At 42.3% G+C, this 16,560-nt stretch overlaps 1 protein-coding gene across 1 annotated transcript in view; it reads right to left on the bottom strand.

Moving 5' to 3' along the window:
* The window catches only part of INKA2 (inka box actin regulator 2), a 65,435-nt gene extending 51,296 nt beyond the window's left edge, over nucleotides 1–14,139 (bottom strand). The window contains exon 1 of the mRNA XM_073557281.1: nucleotides 13,803–14,139. Coding sequence (XP_073413382.1) covers nucleotides 13,803–13,847 — 45 coding nt within the window. The 5' untranslated portion in view covers nucleotides 13,848–14,139. The remainder of the gene's footprint in view (nucleotides 1–13,802) is intronic.
* Nucleotides 14,140–16,560: the final 2,421 nt, after the last annotated feature.

Consider the following 16,560-nt stretch of genomic DNA (forward strand, 5'->3'; position numbering starts at 1 on the left):
GTCTGCTCAAACTGTCAGAAACAGACTCCATGAGGGTGGTATGAAGGCCCGACATCCACAAGTGGGTGTTGTGCTTACAGCCCAACATTGTGCAGGGTGACTGGCATTTGCAGAGAACACCAAGATTGGCAGATTCGATATGGACACCCTGTGCACTACATGAATGAGAGCAGGTTCACATTAAGCACATGTGACAGAGGTGACAGAGTCTGGAGACGTTGTAGAGAACATTTTGCTGCCTGCAACATCCTCCAGCATGACCGGTTTGGCAGTGAGTCAGTAATGGTGTGGGAACTTATTTCTTTGGAGGGCCATGCAGTCCTCCATGTGCTAGCCAGAGGTACCTTTACTGCCTGGATGAGCTCCTCAGACCCATTGTGAGACCATATGCAGGAGCAGTGTGCCATGGGTTACATCTGATGTATGTCAATGCTAGGCCTCATGTGGCTGAAGTGTGTCTGCAGATCCTGCATAATGAAGGCATTTATGCTATGGACTTTCCTGCCCATTCATCAGACCTGAATCCAATTGAGCACATATGGAACATCATATCTAGTTCCATCCACCAACATAATGTTGCAACACAGACTGTCCAGGACTTGACCGATGCCTTAATCCAGGTCTGGGAGGAGATCCCTCAGGAGAACATCTGCTACCTCATCCGTAGCATGCTCAGGTATTGTAGGGAGGTCATACAAGCACGTGGAGGCTACAAACAGTACTGAGCATCATTTTCTTGTCTTGAGGCATTTCCATTGAAGTTGGATCAGCCTGTAACTTGATTTTCAAATTTGATTTTGACTATCATTCTAAATCCAGACCTCTATGGGATATTAAATTTGATTTACATTGATCATTTTTGTGTTTATTGTTCTTGACGCATTTCACTAAATAATTAATCAAGATTTGCAACTGAAATATTTAATTCAATGATATCTAGGATGTGGCATTTTACAGTTCCCTTTATAATACACACAATGGGGAAAATAAGTGAAAAAAAAAATCCTGCAGGGCACGCAAGGTCCCCCTGCTCAAGCTTGCACATATCCAGGCCTGTTTAAAGTTCACCAATGACCATATGGATGATCCAGAGGAGACATGGGAGAAGGATCGTGTAGTCAGGTGAGACCAAAATAGAACTTTTTAGTAAAAACTACAATCTCTGTGTTTGGAGCAGGAAGACTACAACATCAAGAATACAGGCTCAACCGTGAAGCATGGTGAGGAAAACTTCATACTTTGGGGGTGCTTTTCTGAAAAGGGGACAGGATGACCGTACCGTATTGAAGGGAGGATGTTTGGGGGTCATGTATCGCAAAATTTTGGCCAACAACCTCCTTCCCTCAGTAAAAGCATTGAAGATGGGTCCTGGCTGGAACTTCCAGCATGACAATGACCCGAAACACATTTCAGGGTCATGGAGGGACCTAGCCGGTCTCCAGATCTGAACCCAATGGAAAATCTTGGGAGGGACCTGAAACTCAATGTTGCCCAGCGACAGCCCCAAAACATTAAAGATCTGGAGAAGACCTGTATGGAGTAGTGGGCCAAATTCCCTGCTGCAGTGTCTGCAAACTTAGTCAGGAACTATTGGAAACATCTGACCTCAGTAATTGCAAACAAAGATTTTTGTATGAAATGTTAAATTCTGTTTTTTCTATTGCTAATACTTAGTTCATGCAATAAAATGCAAATTAATTATGGAAAAATCATACAATGTAATTTTCTAGATTTTTTTTAAGATTCTTATCTCTCAGAGTTGAAGTGTACGGAAAAATTACAGACCTCTCCATTCTTTGTGGGTAGGAAAATTGTAAAATCGGCAATGTACTAATACTTATTTTCCCCAATGTATACTGTATATATAACATGGAAACATGAAGACAGACCTGACGGAAGTTCAAGAAGTAGAGTGGTAGTCTATGCTGTGCATTGTTAGCTGATAAAAGGCAGGTTGGTTGAGTTTCATGAACAGATTATTGAAGAATAGAATGCAATAAAGGCTACTACTAAACACAGCTTTAAGCAGTTTACTAGAAAAAAAAAATTATAAGAAAAAGTAACGTAATAACAGTATTCCATGGGAGGGTAGATGCCTAGTGGCCACGTTTGAGAAACTGATCCCTATCGCCTGTCACCAAGTATCACTTTTCAATATTTGCCCTTTTGTTGTATTGCTATTTTGTTGCACTGAAGCTTTTCCTGCCATGTAAAGTGAAATGTAATAGCCATAAGTTAAAGTAGGTCAATCGCAACATAAGCAGAGATTCCGAAACGTAACATCCTGCACATTCTGGCACAAGATTAATTTCCCCTGACTCTCTACCCACAACTAGGTTTAGTAGAAAAGCTAATATTGACTCACCAAGTCTCTCTGCAGTATTTGCTTTTCTCGATTAGGATGAAGCTCAAACAATTTAGGCACTAGTCTTCCAATACAGCACTATGTAGGATTAGAGGCACGCTTTAGTGTTATTACACCTAGATATGAGATTTAAAGAGGACCTTTTAACTTTTATGACATATTTTTGTAAACAAGTGCATTCATCTTCAGATAACAACTCTAGATCACCATGCAGAATGCATAGATTTAAAGGTGTGCCAGAATTGTTATATCGTGGGTAATAAAAATAGTAATACAGATGCGAGCTGACAGGTCCCCTAAAATAAAATGATTTGTTTGCACACATAGGAAGTATAAACAATGATGCAACTGTACGTACTTCTCCATTCCCGGATGTAGGTACTGTTATAAAACATGGCTTAGGGAAAGTAATTTCTGGAAGGCACAGCAAGAAGAACTAAACATTACATTTGGCCACAAATATCCACTGATTTTTCTTTTTTACCAAGATCAATCGTAGATTTATTGAGGGAATGTTCTAAAAGTGTTTGATTGCTTGCATCCGAGATTTCTGGCTAACGTTTGATATGATTCCACAGTATTCCTACCAATGGTTAGGGCAACGTTTCTCAATCAGGGCTTCTTGAAACACTCCTGAAATCAGATCAAGGGTTCTTCAGAACACAATAGCTGAAAGACTGGTCACATTTGTGGTTGGCAAAATATCTGGGCATTGAATAGTTCTTGCCTAGTCTAACAGCAAGTTTCTTGGAGGAAGTTTAGAATGAGGTGTCAAGTGTATGGCCATTTACCAGAGACAACAGACTGGGGAGGGTGCTGCTTGGTAGAAAATACAGACAAACCCATGAGAGAAACAAAATGAAAAAATACCCTGCTGTAAGAAAATAAGTAAAAGCTATAATGCATATAAATATCATAAGGTACTTAGTAAACACCATTTTGACCAAAAAGGCATAAAAGCCATCCCAAAAACATCGAGTACCCAAGTTCGCGATGGTCCTAACCTCTAGTATTAAAACCTTACCATGCGTCATAATGACATCCTGTGTGAATAAGGACTGAGTAGTGAGGAGCTTTTTAAAAGTAAAATCCAGCTCAAAAGAAGCAAGGCAACACTATTACTTGCACTAAATAGGACTTCAAACTTCAATTAAAGGACTTTCTCCAGTGTCTGTGTCTTCATTAATTTTGATTACGGAGTTAGTCATGGGGGTCATGGTGGTGTCTTATAGATGCATGTCCATTACTAATCCTTGGGCTTGATGTGAGCAGACATAAAACATCTGACAACAACCTGAAAATTATTACCACACTTGCCACTGCACCAGGTCAAGTGGGAAGAGCTGGGCAAAGCGAAAGAATTGGTGCATCTAATTCTCAGTCTGAGAATATCAGCCCCAGCTATCTGCTTTAGCTTGGCTGGTTATAAAAAAATGGGGAGGATCCTATGACCTTTTTAAAAAAATGTATTTAATTAAATAATTAAAATAATGGGGACCCCTCTATTTATAATAGGAAGCCAAGATAAAGCTCAGAGCTGAGGGCTGCAGCCAGCAGCTATCAGCTTTAGCTGCACTGGTTAGCAAAAATAAAGAGGACTCCATACCATTTTTTTCTTTTATTCATTCAATAAATACATGTACGTAAGCTACATACACACTGCACTAATTATCGCACTGACATATTTGTTACTATGGACAGGCGCCGGCTAGTGAATACTCTCTTCAGCCTCACCTGCTCTTGCTGCTATCAACGAGACCAGGATGATTAGACTACAGTGTGTCCTTAAAGTCATGGTGCACTTTTGACCAGTCACTGGAAAGCAACAAAAGACGATAGAAATGTGAAATCTGCTCCAAATAAAAGAAAAACTCTCCCAATTTCATAGCTATTCAGTGCAATTTGATGTGGGCTCCATTTGTTGCCCTACACACATCCAAACAATAGTGAAGTTCTTGCCACACACGGGTAAGGACATCTGGTGCAACAGAGTGAATAACGTCTGTGATTCTCTGTTTTAAGTGATTAATGTCATTGATACGTTAGATGTACACATGTTGCTTCACATAACCCCAAACTGGGAGGGTTTTCCTTTTATTTGGTCCAGATTTCACATTTCTATCATCTTTTGTTGCTTTCCTGTGACTGGTCAAAAGTGCACCATGACTTTACGGACACACTGCAGTTCTCTCGTCAGCTGACTCCTGTGACTGTCGGTAACCTTTTTACTGCCGGTCACAGCTGCTGGTTCGCACGCTGTCATCAGTGTGACAGCGTGGGAACTGCAGCGCTCTGTCCAACCGTAACATGATAGGTTGCTGCCGATCAGAGCCTGCATGGGAAACGCCTGATGTTCAGGATCCCCGTTCATTTGTATGGGGTACGGGGTCGTGTTCCATTCTTGTACCCAAAACAAACTTTTTAAAAAATTTGTCCGAAACCGACGGACCTGAACATCTATGGTTCAGCCCATTGCTAGTCAAAACCAATTCCGATAATCGCAATAGATTCTGCACCATTGAGTCAGGGGCATTTCACTGAGGTCATTCAGGATATACGTCTTCAGGTAGGGCCCTTGTACACTGAATCCATCAAATGTTATGTGTTAGAGGGCTTGCCCTCCCGGTGGTTCTAGGCCTACCTTGTCTTAAGTTTTGTTTTATGGCCAGTGTGAACATGCTCCTATTTTGTATGCATACCAACTTGTACTCCAGTTCATTTTTTTAGTTTTAGGCAGAAAATACAATATAAGGCTGAGAAACAAGAGGTGCATCATCACAACCAATGCCCTTCCAAACACATCTTTAAAACATAATTTCTTTCTGGGGAAGTAGTGCTTTGGGGTCTTAAAGGGATCAACTAACTTATCTTTTAAAGGGCTACACAATCATATTAATGATTTGGGAGGGGTTGACAGGTTCCTTTTAAAGGGCTACTGTTATGATTGGGTCACTGAGGAGGAGAGCAAGACCAAGCTAAGTCACAGAAAACCAGAGAGGTTGGTAACTAAGCGGATTGCAGACCCCTGATCCTATCCACACAACTAGCAGTAGCCGAGGAGCGTACCTACAATGATCCTAGATGCCTCAACACAGCCGGAGAGCTAAATAAACCTAAAGCAAGAAAGGGGAAATCTAAACTGCCCCAGAGCAGACCCCAAAGGAATAGATAGCCCCCAAACATATATTGTCGGTGAGACAAGATGAAAACATAAACGCAGGTAGGAAAATAGACTGAGCAAATGATGGGGCCCACACTAACTAGACAGGACAGGAAAGGAAAGACACTGTCTGCAATCACGCAAAAAACCCTGCAAAAAATGTCCAACATGTCTGATAGAAAAATACTTAAGTCGCACGACTTTGCCCACTAAATCAGCACTCTGGTATATTCTGAAAGCAGAGCAAAAAGAGGCCAATCTAATATGGGACAAAAACAAACTGGCACAAGCAGTAACATATGGATGGAGATTCAGCAAATCCCCAGCCGGAGCAGGGTGTCCACACAAAACTGAAATAGACAAAACCAGATCAAATGTGAACAATAGCATAAGAACACTTAGCTGAGCATGCAGGGACTGAGCTGGAAACTAAGACCACAGGAGGCAGGAAAAAATTACCAGCAGGGATAGAGGGAGTCGGCTGTCTTAAATCCAGTCAGAAACCCCAGATCTCCAATCATCCTCCTCATTATCAGGTGGCAAGCCTCTGTTAATCAGATCAGCTCCATTACCTCCAGCAACCACCAGAGGGAGCCCAGAAAGAGAACTCGCGACTAGAGTTGAGCGACTTTGGTCGGATCGGGTTTCGTGAAACCCGAATGAAACAAAATTTGAGTCGGATGAAACTGGTCCGACTAGGGCAAAAAAAGTCGGAGTTTCATCTGAAACCCGACCCCAATGCAAGTCAATGGGGAATAAAAGTCGGCATTGAGCGGACTTGCATTGGGGTCGGGTTTTGGACGAAACTCCGACTTTTTTTGCCCTAGTCGGACCAGTTTCATCCGACTCAAATTTTGTTTCATTCGGGTTTCACGAAACCCGATCCGACCAAAGTCGCTCATCAACTCTACTCGCGACCCATCAATACAACCAGCTCCACTATCTTCACTAGTAACCAGAGGTAGGCCAGAAAGTGAATTCACAACAGGCTACACAACTTGGGCAGGATAACGTTACTGAAAGGTTCCTTTTAAAGATTATCACTCAGCACTCCAAGTAGCAGTAATAATAATAATCTTTATTTTATATAGCGCTAACATATTCCGTAGCGCTTTAAAGTTTGCACATCACTGTCCCCGATGGGGCGCACAATCTAAATTCCCTAGCAGTATGTCTTTGGAATGTGGGAGGAAACCAGAGTACCCAGAGGAAACTCACACAAACCCAGGACTCCAGCGCTGCAAGGCTGCAGTGCTATCCACTGAGCCACCGTCCTGCCCAGTAGATTATTTTATTAGAAAGCAATCCTAGTTAAATCCACAGTGACGGTTGGGTCTGTTATCACAGAACTTCTGTGGACAAATGGATTGCAAAGTTTAATCCATGTTTCTCACCAGTATCTGATGCCACAATTCAGCAGCACGTTATTCTTCTAGTTTTACATATACAGTATGTACAGTTTGCAACTTGTTTGCGTGATTACAGCCCAAATGGTCACTGTGTTTTTAAAGAGGTTATCCGAGACTTTGCTTATTTTTATTTATGAGGCTAAGAACTTACAGGCAGGTAGTTGCTAATTGTTCTGTAAGACGCCGGTATCTGCCCGCTCAGTGATAATAGACCAGTCCTGCCTGTGATTCTTCTGCTTTCGGGGGTGTCATGTCAACAGATCAGTTTTTCTTCAGCTTTGCTGATGGTGTTTCACTGCCGATTTCGTATTGATTGACAGTCAGCTCCTCTTTGCTAACTGAGCAAATTCCCGGATAATCCTTTTAACTGAGGTGCTGTCTATTAAAAGAAACGATGTTATCATTATTGCTTGGAATGCCGAGTACCTTTATATTGTGTCAACAACAGAGTGGAACCCTTCTCATCCACCAATCCACTGGGAGTGCCATATATTGCTTTATCTACAACCTTTTTCTGAAAAGTCCATCAAAACTGACGCTGTAACGTGGTCTCTTCAGGAAATAGAGTTTCAAGTCCAATTAATGGAAAATATTACTTTAAAATGTAAAGTATAATAATATTCTGTCTTTAGCTAAACTTTTTGCTTCCATTCAATGGTACGCTATGGCATATAATGCTAGCTAACCAGCACAAAACATGCTCAGGGATGAATACATAATACAGTGTTTCAATGAGAAAGTTTAGATTTAATAACTAAAACTTGAAGCCAATTCTATACAAAGCTGACGATGGCATTGTATTCTTCTGGATGCATTTAATCCATCTTCAAAGAGAGATTGAAAAAGATGTAATTACTGTTTTTTGGAGCTAGTGCTGAAGCTACATGTGAACCCCCCACCATTAAAAATATATTTATGCAAATTGTCAAGAGTGTCAGAGGTGGTTAATTAAGCCCTTCAGCCTTCATGCAAATCCCGTACACAGCTTTACTGCCGAGACTCTGGAGGGCATGTCAGAACGTGTTCATCATCCTCGTTCTGTCCTACGATAAAGGATGTAGATCTTCTATGTATTCCGGAGGGTTTTACCCTGGTAGCTAGCTAGGCCGCTTATCCTAAGCTTTATTCTGATCTTACATAAATTACTACTATTAAATTCTGCATAAATGAATACATACACCAATTTCATATACTAACGGGGATATTGTACATGAAAGTATTCAGATTTAAAGTGAAACAGAAGCTTTGACTCACTCACTTTATTGAAGTGTACCTTCAGATATAATAAGCACATCATATACGCAGAATAACGATGCCTAGCATATTCACAATCCTCTCTATTAGGCAGTGCTGTTATGTTTTAGAGATGGGTCGTTCTTGACCGATATGAGACAAAGAGCTGACTCTATGCTGGGAGTGATGGGAACCACCACCGAAGTAAGAAGCACTAAATTCTCTGAATGGCTCTCACTGGGCATAAAATGATGGTGGTTGGCAGCAAAATCCCTGCCCACTGGAACCAAATCCAGACCTCACACATCAATTTAATTGGCTGGCTGCAAGTAGGTTGGGTTTTGGCCATGGGTGGGCAGCCTTTCAGCCACAATCACCTATGGTGAACACATATTTAACAGGGATTCAAAAGAGTCAACTCTTTTTGGTGAATGTAGATTACCAAAATAAGCTGGAATGCCCATCAATCACTAGGGTCTAAGAAGTAAGGTTTCTCCTTGCGGAGAGTGACATGCCAGCTGTGGCTTGTCAAGGTAAGGAGACTTATTCGCCGTGCAATGCTCCTCTGGGAAAATAATATGCAAATTGCCTCTTCAGAAAGAAAGAGGACTTTTACTCTACAGCGCCACCTATTGGTAGTAGCGGCAAATTGCCTCTTCAGAAAGAAAGAGGACTTTTACTCTACAGCGCCACCTATTGGTAGTAGCGATCCTTGTATCCTAAGTCATACTACAAGACTCGTTAAAGGGTTGATTGTGACTTGTAGGATCGCTACTACCAATAGGTGGCGCTGTAGAGTAAAAGTCCTCTTTCTTTCTGAAGAGGCAATTTGCACATCAATCACTACTATGTTTGTTCTATGAGAGCTAGAGCCACTTTCTCCTATCAGGGTCAGGTCCCGAAATGGCATCTGTAATCATGGGGATAATGATAAGACCAGGGGTATAAGCTCTCTATTCTGCCATTAGCTAGACCATGTGGTGCTTCAGGCCTTCAGCCTATGGGCCAGAAGACTCAAGCACAATACATCAAAATGCCAACACAAGATACCCAATGATGACTCTGAATTGTGCTGCCAGTGACAGGCTGCTGACCCCAAAGAGCAAAACTGGGTTTAGCTGCTACATCTGTTGTACATTTGGGGTAAAAAAAATAAAGTCACACTACTCACTGGTGAAAAAGAGGGCACTATCAGAAATAATTTGGGTTGTGATTATTGTTTTTAGGCAGAAAGGGTGTTTTAATAATAGTGCCCACAAAATAGCAATAACAACCCTTCTTCTGTCCCCACATAATGAAAATGCCCACCATTATTATTTTCATGAAAGCATTAATACTGTGTTGTGGCAAAAACGGGTCATGATTACTTTTTGGGGCAGAAAGTTGGCATTAATAATATCAAAGCTGCATCACTACTATTAAGGGTTACTAAGGGGGTAATATTACTTTGCACAAGGGGAACAGATGCATTATTACAGTGTAGGGGTACTAGTGTTAGTACTATTACTGTGTTGGACATATAAGGGGCACTATTAATGTTTGTGGCCTCTGAGAGGATCAGAGAGGAAACATTAGTTTGTGGAGAAAAATGGGGTTAAAACTAATGTTTTGCACACAATATAGGGCAATAACTTCATTTTTAACTTTGCCCAGGGCCACGCATTGTCTGAAATCAACCCTTAGGCTAGTTTCACATTTGCGTTTCAGGGTGCAGTAGCGGCCTGCGCACGGCCGCCACTAAGCCCCGCCCCCTGCCGTGTCCCCTCCGATAGCTCTGCCTCCGGGTGCATGACGCTACATGCGTCATGCGTCCCCTATCTTTATCACTGAGGATGCAGTATGCAACAGGTTGCGTTTGGCGCTGGTCGGCGCACCGTCAAAAGGACGCAGGCGCCGCCAAAACGCACACTGCTCACAGCCTGCATCCTCAGTGATAAAGATAAGGGACGCATGCAGCATCATGTGCCCAGAGGCGGAGCTATCAGAGTGGGCACGGCAGGGGGCAGGGCTTAGCGGCGGCCGTGCGCAGGCCGTCGCTGCGCCCTGAAACGCAAATGTGAAACTAACCTAACTATGGCTGATATTCTGATGTGATTTCATGTGGCCTTTCTCAATACAGGAAATAAAAGAACTTGCATTGTGACTCTCAACTTTTATGCCGCTTTCTGTGTAGACCCAGCCAGGAAACCCAATACAAATATATTTTTTTCTGTTTAAACAAGAACCATCACAGCTACCTTTCCAAAATACTGTAAATATAACTAAATCACTTAAAGAGATTATTTCACTATTTTTTAAGCTAACTTGAGTATCCCTTCAAGTTCATGCAGCACCACTGATTCTGGAACAGTTTTTCTTTTCTTTTTATGTGCCTCTCCTTTCCGAAGTTCTCCCCTTTAGTAATAATAATGGAAATTTTCCCATCAACCTATATCATAAAACCTGTGTGTGGGCAGGACCCTGTTTTGATTGGCCAGCATAGGAGGAGAAAAAGCAAACGCCCACAGAGAAGTTGTGTGGTACATACCCAGTAGGATCAAGGGAAAATTTGCATAATTATTACCTAGGGGTATAACTTTGGAATGGAGGGACACAGAAAAAAAAGAAAAACTATTTGAAAATCAATGGCGAAGCACAGATTAGATTCTCAGTTTAAATAAAAAAAATCAAGTGAAATGTATTTTTTAAGTTCAGTCTGATACAGCACAAGACATATACTGTCGTCCCCCTTATAAGAGCTGTGGGAATAAACAGCAGTAACATGAGAGCGGAAGACAGATGTTCAACTCATGGCAAATGCAATCTGACTTTCTATAAATGTGAAGCTGGTGGCATGTAGCATTCTACTGAATTTTTGAGTTGGCAGTACAGAAATCATTTTACGAAGGTATAAAGTTTGGTTAGGCACAGCATATCTCAGTATAACTGGCACTATAAAGTATCTCTAGCTTGCGGCAGCTATTTGACATTGCTTTGCACAGGTTATCTAGATACAAGGTTAGGACAGTCATCTAGAATCCTTGCCCTGGATGAAACCAAACCTTGGTCATCACCGCCATGGTCATCACCCATCTTGAAAAGTTTCCTCCCTCCCATATACTAATGTGTCACAAACAGGAAGTTGATATCACCAACCATTCCCATTTTATTTAGGTGTAACCATATAAATGGCTCACCCTGTACTATTACTACTTACTTATTTACTTACTATAGGGTATATGCTAATTTTGTTTTTTTTCTTGTGCTTTGTCTCTTGTGTATGTGACTGAATACATCAGTGACTGTCATTCAGAAGAGGGTGAAAAAAACTAGGAGGAGCTCAACATACATGAACACCAAAAATATTCTGTGTCTTCTTGCTATTCACCCATTTCTGTGCGGAATAAAGCTGCATTCTTATCAACACACAACACGTTTTATAAATGTATCCTTCTGAGGGTCATGAAAGCTAGATATTGATGGTCTTGGTGCAAGCAAAGTGACAGGTTTTCACTTTGTACACAAATCTTACAGGGAGTCCTGGCACCTCAGAAAGTATCAAGACCTACGGTATTTCATTTCGGTCAATGGTTATAACCCCAGGGAAGTAGTTCTACTAAAAAAATGGAACAGTCCCTTCAAATTAGACTCTCTTAGTACACACTTGTAAAATATTCACATAAAAGGAATCATAAAACATACAGAGTTTCAGTATCCAACCTATTCTAGCCATGGAACAGTAAGAGTAGTGTGAGAACTCTCCGCCGAGGCAGCTGTTGTGCTCCATCACAAAAGCCATGCAATGTTCTGTCAATGTGTGCTCAGCTTTGTCATTAGGACAGAGTGGTGTCCAACTAGACAGGTGCATGCTAGAATGAAAGCTTCCAAACTTAGATACCTCAAACTATTCCTCTCCCACACATTTTATTGTCTGTTTTAATGGGTAACTGAGGCCACATCTCCTTATTGTGCTATTCTAGAATGTATTTTTTTCCATATACTACATTTATAATAATTGGCAGACATTTACGGTATATAACCTTACTATAGATCTTGATTAGAAAAGATATATGCTCCAAATATAAAAAAGTCATAAGTCCAAATGTGAATTTGGGGCAAGTATTGCCCTTTAGAAAAGACTTCTGAAAATGTGATAGAACTCAACAAATTTGGTGCAGAGCGTCAAGGGAAATCTTTAAAAATGGGCAGTCAGATGATTTATGAATGCGATATCCATCCCTAATCTACGATCCACGACCATTTTCACCATAACACATGCCTATAGTGTTCTTACACAATTTGAGAACTTAAAAAGGCAGATTAACAACCAAAACAACTTCTCACTCTAAAGCCCCCGTTACACACTGCGATATCGCTAGCAATATCGCTGTAAAGTCACCGATTTTGTGACGTTGCAGCGATATTGCTAGCGATATCGCTACATGTGATACTTACCTCCGACCGGCTCCCCCACTGGTTATCGCTGGTCACGCGAGAAGGTCCTGGATCATTTCTCATCGTCAGCTTCCTGCGGCGCTTCCTGCTGTGACGACGAGCGATGCGTGGACGCGGGCGGGAGGACGTCGGGATCGCCGCATCTGACAGGTAAGTAGCGACCCCCGACCCCTGCAATGTCGCTGGTGAGATCTGCCTGTGTGGCAACTCACTAGCGACCACCTAGCGATGCACCAGCGATCCATATCGTTGTCGGGATCGCTGGTGCATCGCTATGTGTAACGGTACCCTAAGCGACACCGTTTTAGCTTCAGTTTTATGGAGCTACGGAAGTACTCCGACGTATGTCCATTCTCGTGAGAGCAAGAACCTTCTGCCTATAAAGATGCTGAAGTTATTCTCATGCTCAATGACTGTCATATCCTAAAAGATCTGTCAGAAGTGTTGAAACATGAAGTATATTAGATTAGCGAGTATTCTAAACAAGGAGAATCTAGTCCAGTGTTCTGGTCTTCACGACGCTCCAACTGTCCTAGATTTAGCCTTACACATAGTTACGTAAACCATTACGACACAATGTTGTGCACGTTATACATGCTTGGTTCTTCTGTGACATCTTGAGATTCATTACTTCAAACATTACTATTTAGCATTTATAGGAAAAAGGTTCTGTTTCTAACACTCTGCAGACTTCAGGGTCCAGACATTCAAATCACTGCCCCCTCCAGCTAAGAGAAAGGTTTCCGAAAAGCCTCCAGCCTCGCCAGGACATCTGCACTCTTTGTGTATACATTCTTTTCTCTAATGCATACAGGATGTATAGAAGAGCTATAAACCTCAGGATGGCTGCTTTAATGAAGCAAATTATTGCAATATTTTGTCGGTATTATTTAAAATACACACTCTATGTTTTACATGCTTTCATTCTAATCCTGCAAATTATCGCAATATTAGATTTGATGTTTTCATTTGTTTTAGTGAAGCAAATAATTGCAATATTAAATAAGCTTCTAACAATTTTCTGTATTAAAACATAACATATGTATATAGGGTATTTTAACTTGCAAACATCAAATATTTATTACATTCTTTCTTACAATACTCCCTAACTGTTTAGACTTTTTAGCCTTCCTGTATTGTCCATTGTGTGACAAAGGCATAAGCTATGTACAGTATTTTCTTGTGCGAGCAGATTTCTTACCAGCTCCTGCTTCAACCTTCTAAGGTACTGGTCCATATTCTTCATATATGTGCTGAGTTGTGGAAGTCCATGTGCTTGCCGTGAAGGAATGTCAGCACTCGGTGCTCCAGCCCTGGTGGCACATTGTCACATGTAGGCAGCTCTCAGTCTTCATGTAATACTTCTATTAATGATGTAGAAGTTCTCTTACATCAAAGTCCATTGATTCCCCCAGGGCAGGACCATCACTCTGGAGCTTCTCTGCTCCTTTTACTGCTCTTGGTTTCTCCTGTGAGAATGTGGTGGCTCAGAGTAGATTGCTTGACAGTCTGATTCCTTTCCCATGGCTAAGAGCAATGTGCAGGGTAGCTGCTTTCCTCTACAGCCAATGGCAGCTCATCCTTCCTAATGAATAGACAAGCCCTGCTGATGAGTAACATGAAGCCCACAAGAGGGGGTTGCTAAAGCACACTTCACCCTTCTGTGTGAACACACCACCACTACACATCTTATATGTGCTTTCCTCTTGAACTAGCAAACATTAGCTACAGCGTACAGGCTCGACAGATTACAACTTATTGTATCTTGGATATACACTGGTGAGGTGACATATCTTGAACACAACTTTAACATTTATGTGACCGCTCTTGTAATGTGTTTGAAATCTACAGCAAGTTATTATTATTATTATTATTATTATTATTATTATTATTATTATTTATATAGCACCATTGATTCCATGGTGCTGTACGTGAGAAGGGGTTACATACAAATTACAGATATCACTTATAGTAAACAAACTTACAATGACAGACTGATACAGAGGGGAGAGGCCCCTGCCCTTTCGGGCTTATGGGTCGCCCTCCCAGGGCTGTGGGGTACTCGGTACCGGGCCGGTCTCTCAGAGGGGATTGTCACAGCAGCGGTGACCCGGTCCGTGGCCCTGGGCGCCCATGTAAAAAAGGGGGTTTGAGTGGTGGAATAAAGTTTATGAGTGATTCGTGACGCCACCTGTGGTGTTCGGCAATGAAGGTGTTAAGCCGATGCTGCAGACAGATCCTCTGGGACAGATGGTGTGGTGCAGCAGAGATGTTGTAGCCCTCCACAGGCAGGGCTGTTGGTCCCAGGGCAGTGTAGATAGGTGTCGGAGAAGAGGGTGCAGTGTCTGGCACAGAGATGTAGCAGTGCTGAAGAAGTTGTAGGAAGAAGGCAAGGACACAGCGGAATGTAGTTTCTTTACCTTTACTTGTAAGTGCAGTCCAGGGTCCAGATTACAGATGGCACAGGAGATGATTAGCCTGGAAGCAACTTAGGAATCTCTCTGTCAGATGGGTTGTGTAGTCTCCTCTCTAGTGCTTACTTGAGGTACATGCAGTACAGTGTTACCTTGACGTTCCTCCCTCTTCCCTTTTGGATCTACCTCGTATGGCTGACAGCTGTAGCCTTCTATCTCTCTTGGCTCACCGTTCGCTGTTGTGCCTCTGAGTCTTAGTTGGGAATAGAGCATTTACAGCTTCCTATTCCTCTGGTTTCTGTTGCAGGACCATCAGTATCCATACAACCGTGGAGACCAGGCTCCAGATCATGCGCTATCACTGGGAGGGAGCTCTCTATCCTGAGCTCAACCTCCAGCTTCTCTCCACACGTCTACACTCTTTGCCCTCCTCACACTAACTGACTAATTTCCCCTCCTGGCCCTCAGAGAGCACTCCTCCCCCTATTCTGGTTCAGAGCTCCCTCTGCTGGCCTGGAGTGGGAACTGTGTTGCATGCAGTGGTTAACTGCCAGAGAGACCCTTCATCGCTTCCAAGCCTGACACCACCCTCCCTGGAGGAAAGCAATGCCAATGTGGCGACCATACTCCTGGGAGCGCCACACTTACATTCTACAGGATGGTTGGGAAGGAGACAGTAGGTTGGGGGGTTGCAGAAGCTCCAGTGATGGTGAGGCGGTCCGATAGTGGTGAGGAGGCAGCGGGGTGATTGCAGGCTGTAAGCTTTCTTGAAGAGGTGGGTTTTCAGGTTCCGTCTGAAGGATCCAAATGTGGCTGATAGTCGGATGTGTTGGAGCAAAGAATTCCAGAGGATGGGGGATATTCGGGAGAAGTCTTGGAGGCAGTTGGGTGAAGAGCAAATAAGTGTGGAGGAGAGAAGGAGGTCTTGGGTGGACCGGAGATTACGTGACGGAAGGTATCGGGAGATTAGCTCAGAGACATATGGGGGAAACAGGTTATAGATGACCTTGTAGGTCAGTATTAATGATACAGGAAAGATATATATCTTTGTACAGTGTTAGCCAGTAGATAGAAGATTATTTAGAATTAAGAGTCCTCAGTGGTTAATAGCTTTTAATGGCTAACTAGCTAGTTAGACATTAAAAGGTATCAACCACTGAGAACTCTCAATTCTAAATATTCTTCTTAGGTCAGTATTAGTAATTTGAACTGGATACGTTGAGGGAATGGGAGCCAGTGAAGAGATTTGCAGAGGGGAGAAGCGGAGGAGTAGTGAGAAGAGAGATGGATTAGTCAGGCAACAGAGTTAAGGATGGACTGGAGAGGTGCGAGTTCTATTTATGGTTTCTAGTTTACATACAAGGTTTCATGTTTTTTTCTACTAAATACTACTTTGGGTTGTATTCACAGCCTGGAATGGACAAAGCCAACAAAGTATCTAACATGATGCACAGATACAGCATAAAATGAAATCCTAAAGGTATGTTCACACATTGCAGATTAGTCTTTGGAATTTTCTGCACAGAATCCGCACCTCTTGGTTGA

Source organism: Dendrobates tinctorius, unplaced genomic scaffold, assembly GCF_039654945.1.
Source record: "Dendrobates tinctorius isolate UK_male_01 unplaced genomic scaffold, ASM3965494v1 ptg000246l, whole genome shotgun sequence".
Taxonomy (NCBI): domain Eukaryota; kingdom Metazoa; phylum Chordata; class Amphibia; order Anura; family Dendrobatidae; genus Dendrobates; species Dendrobates tinctorius.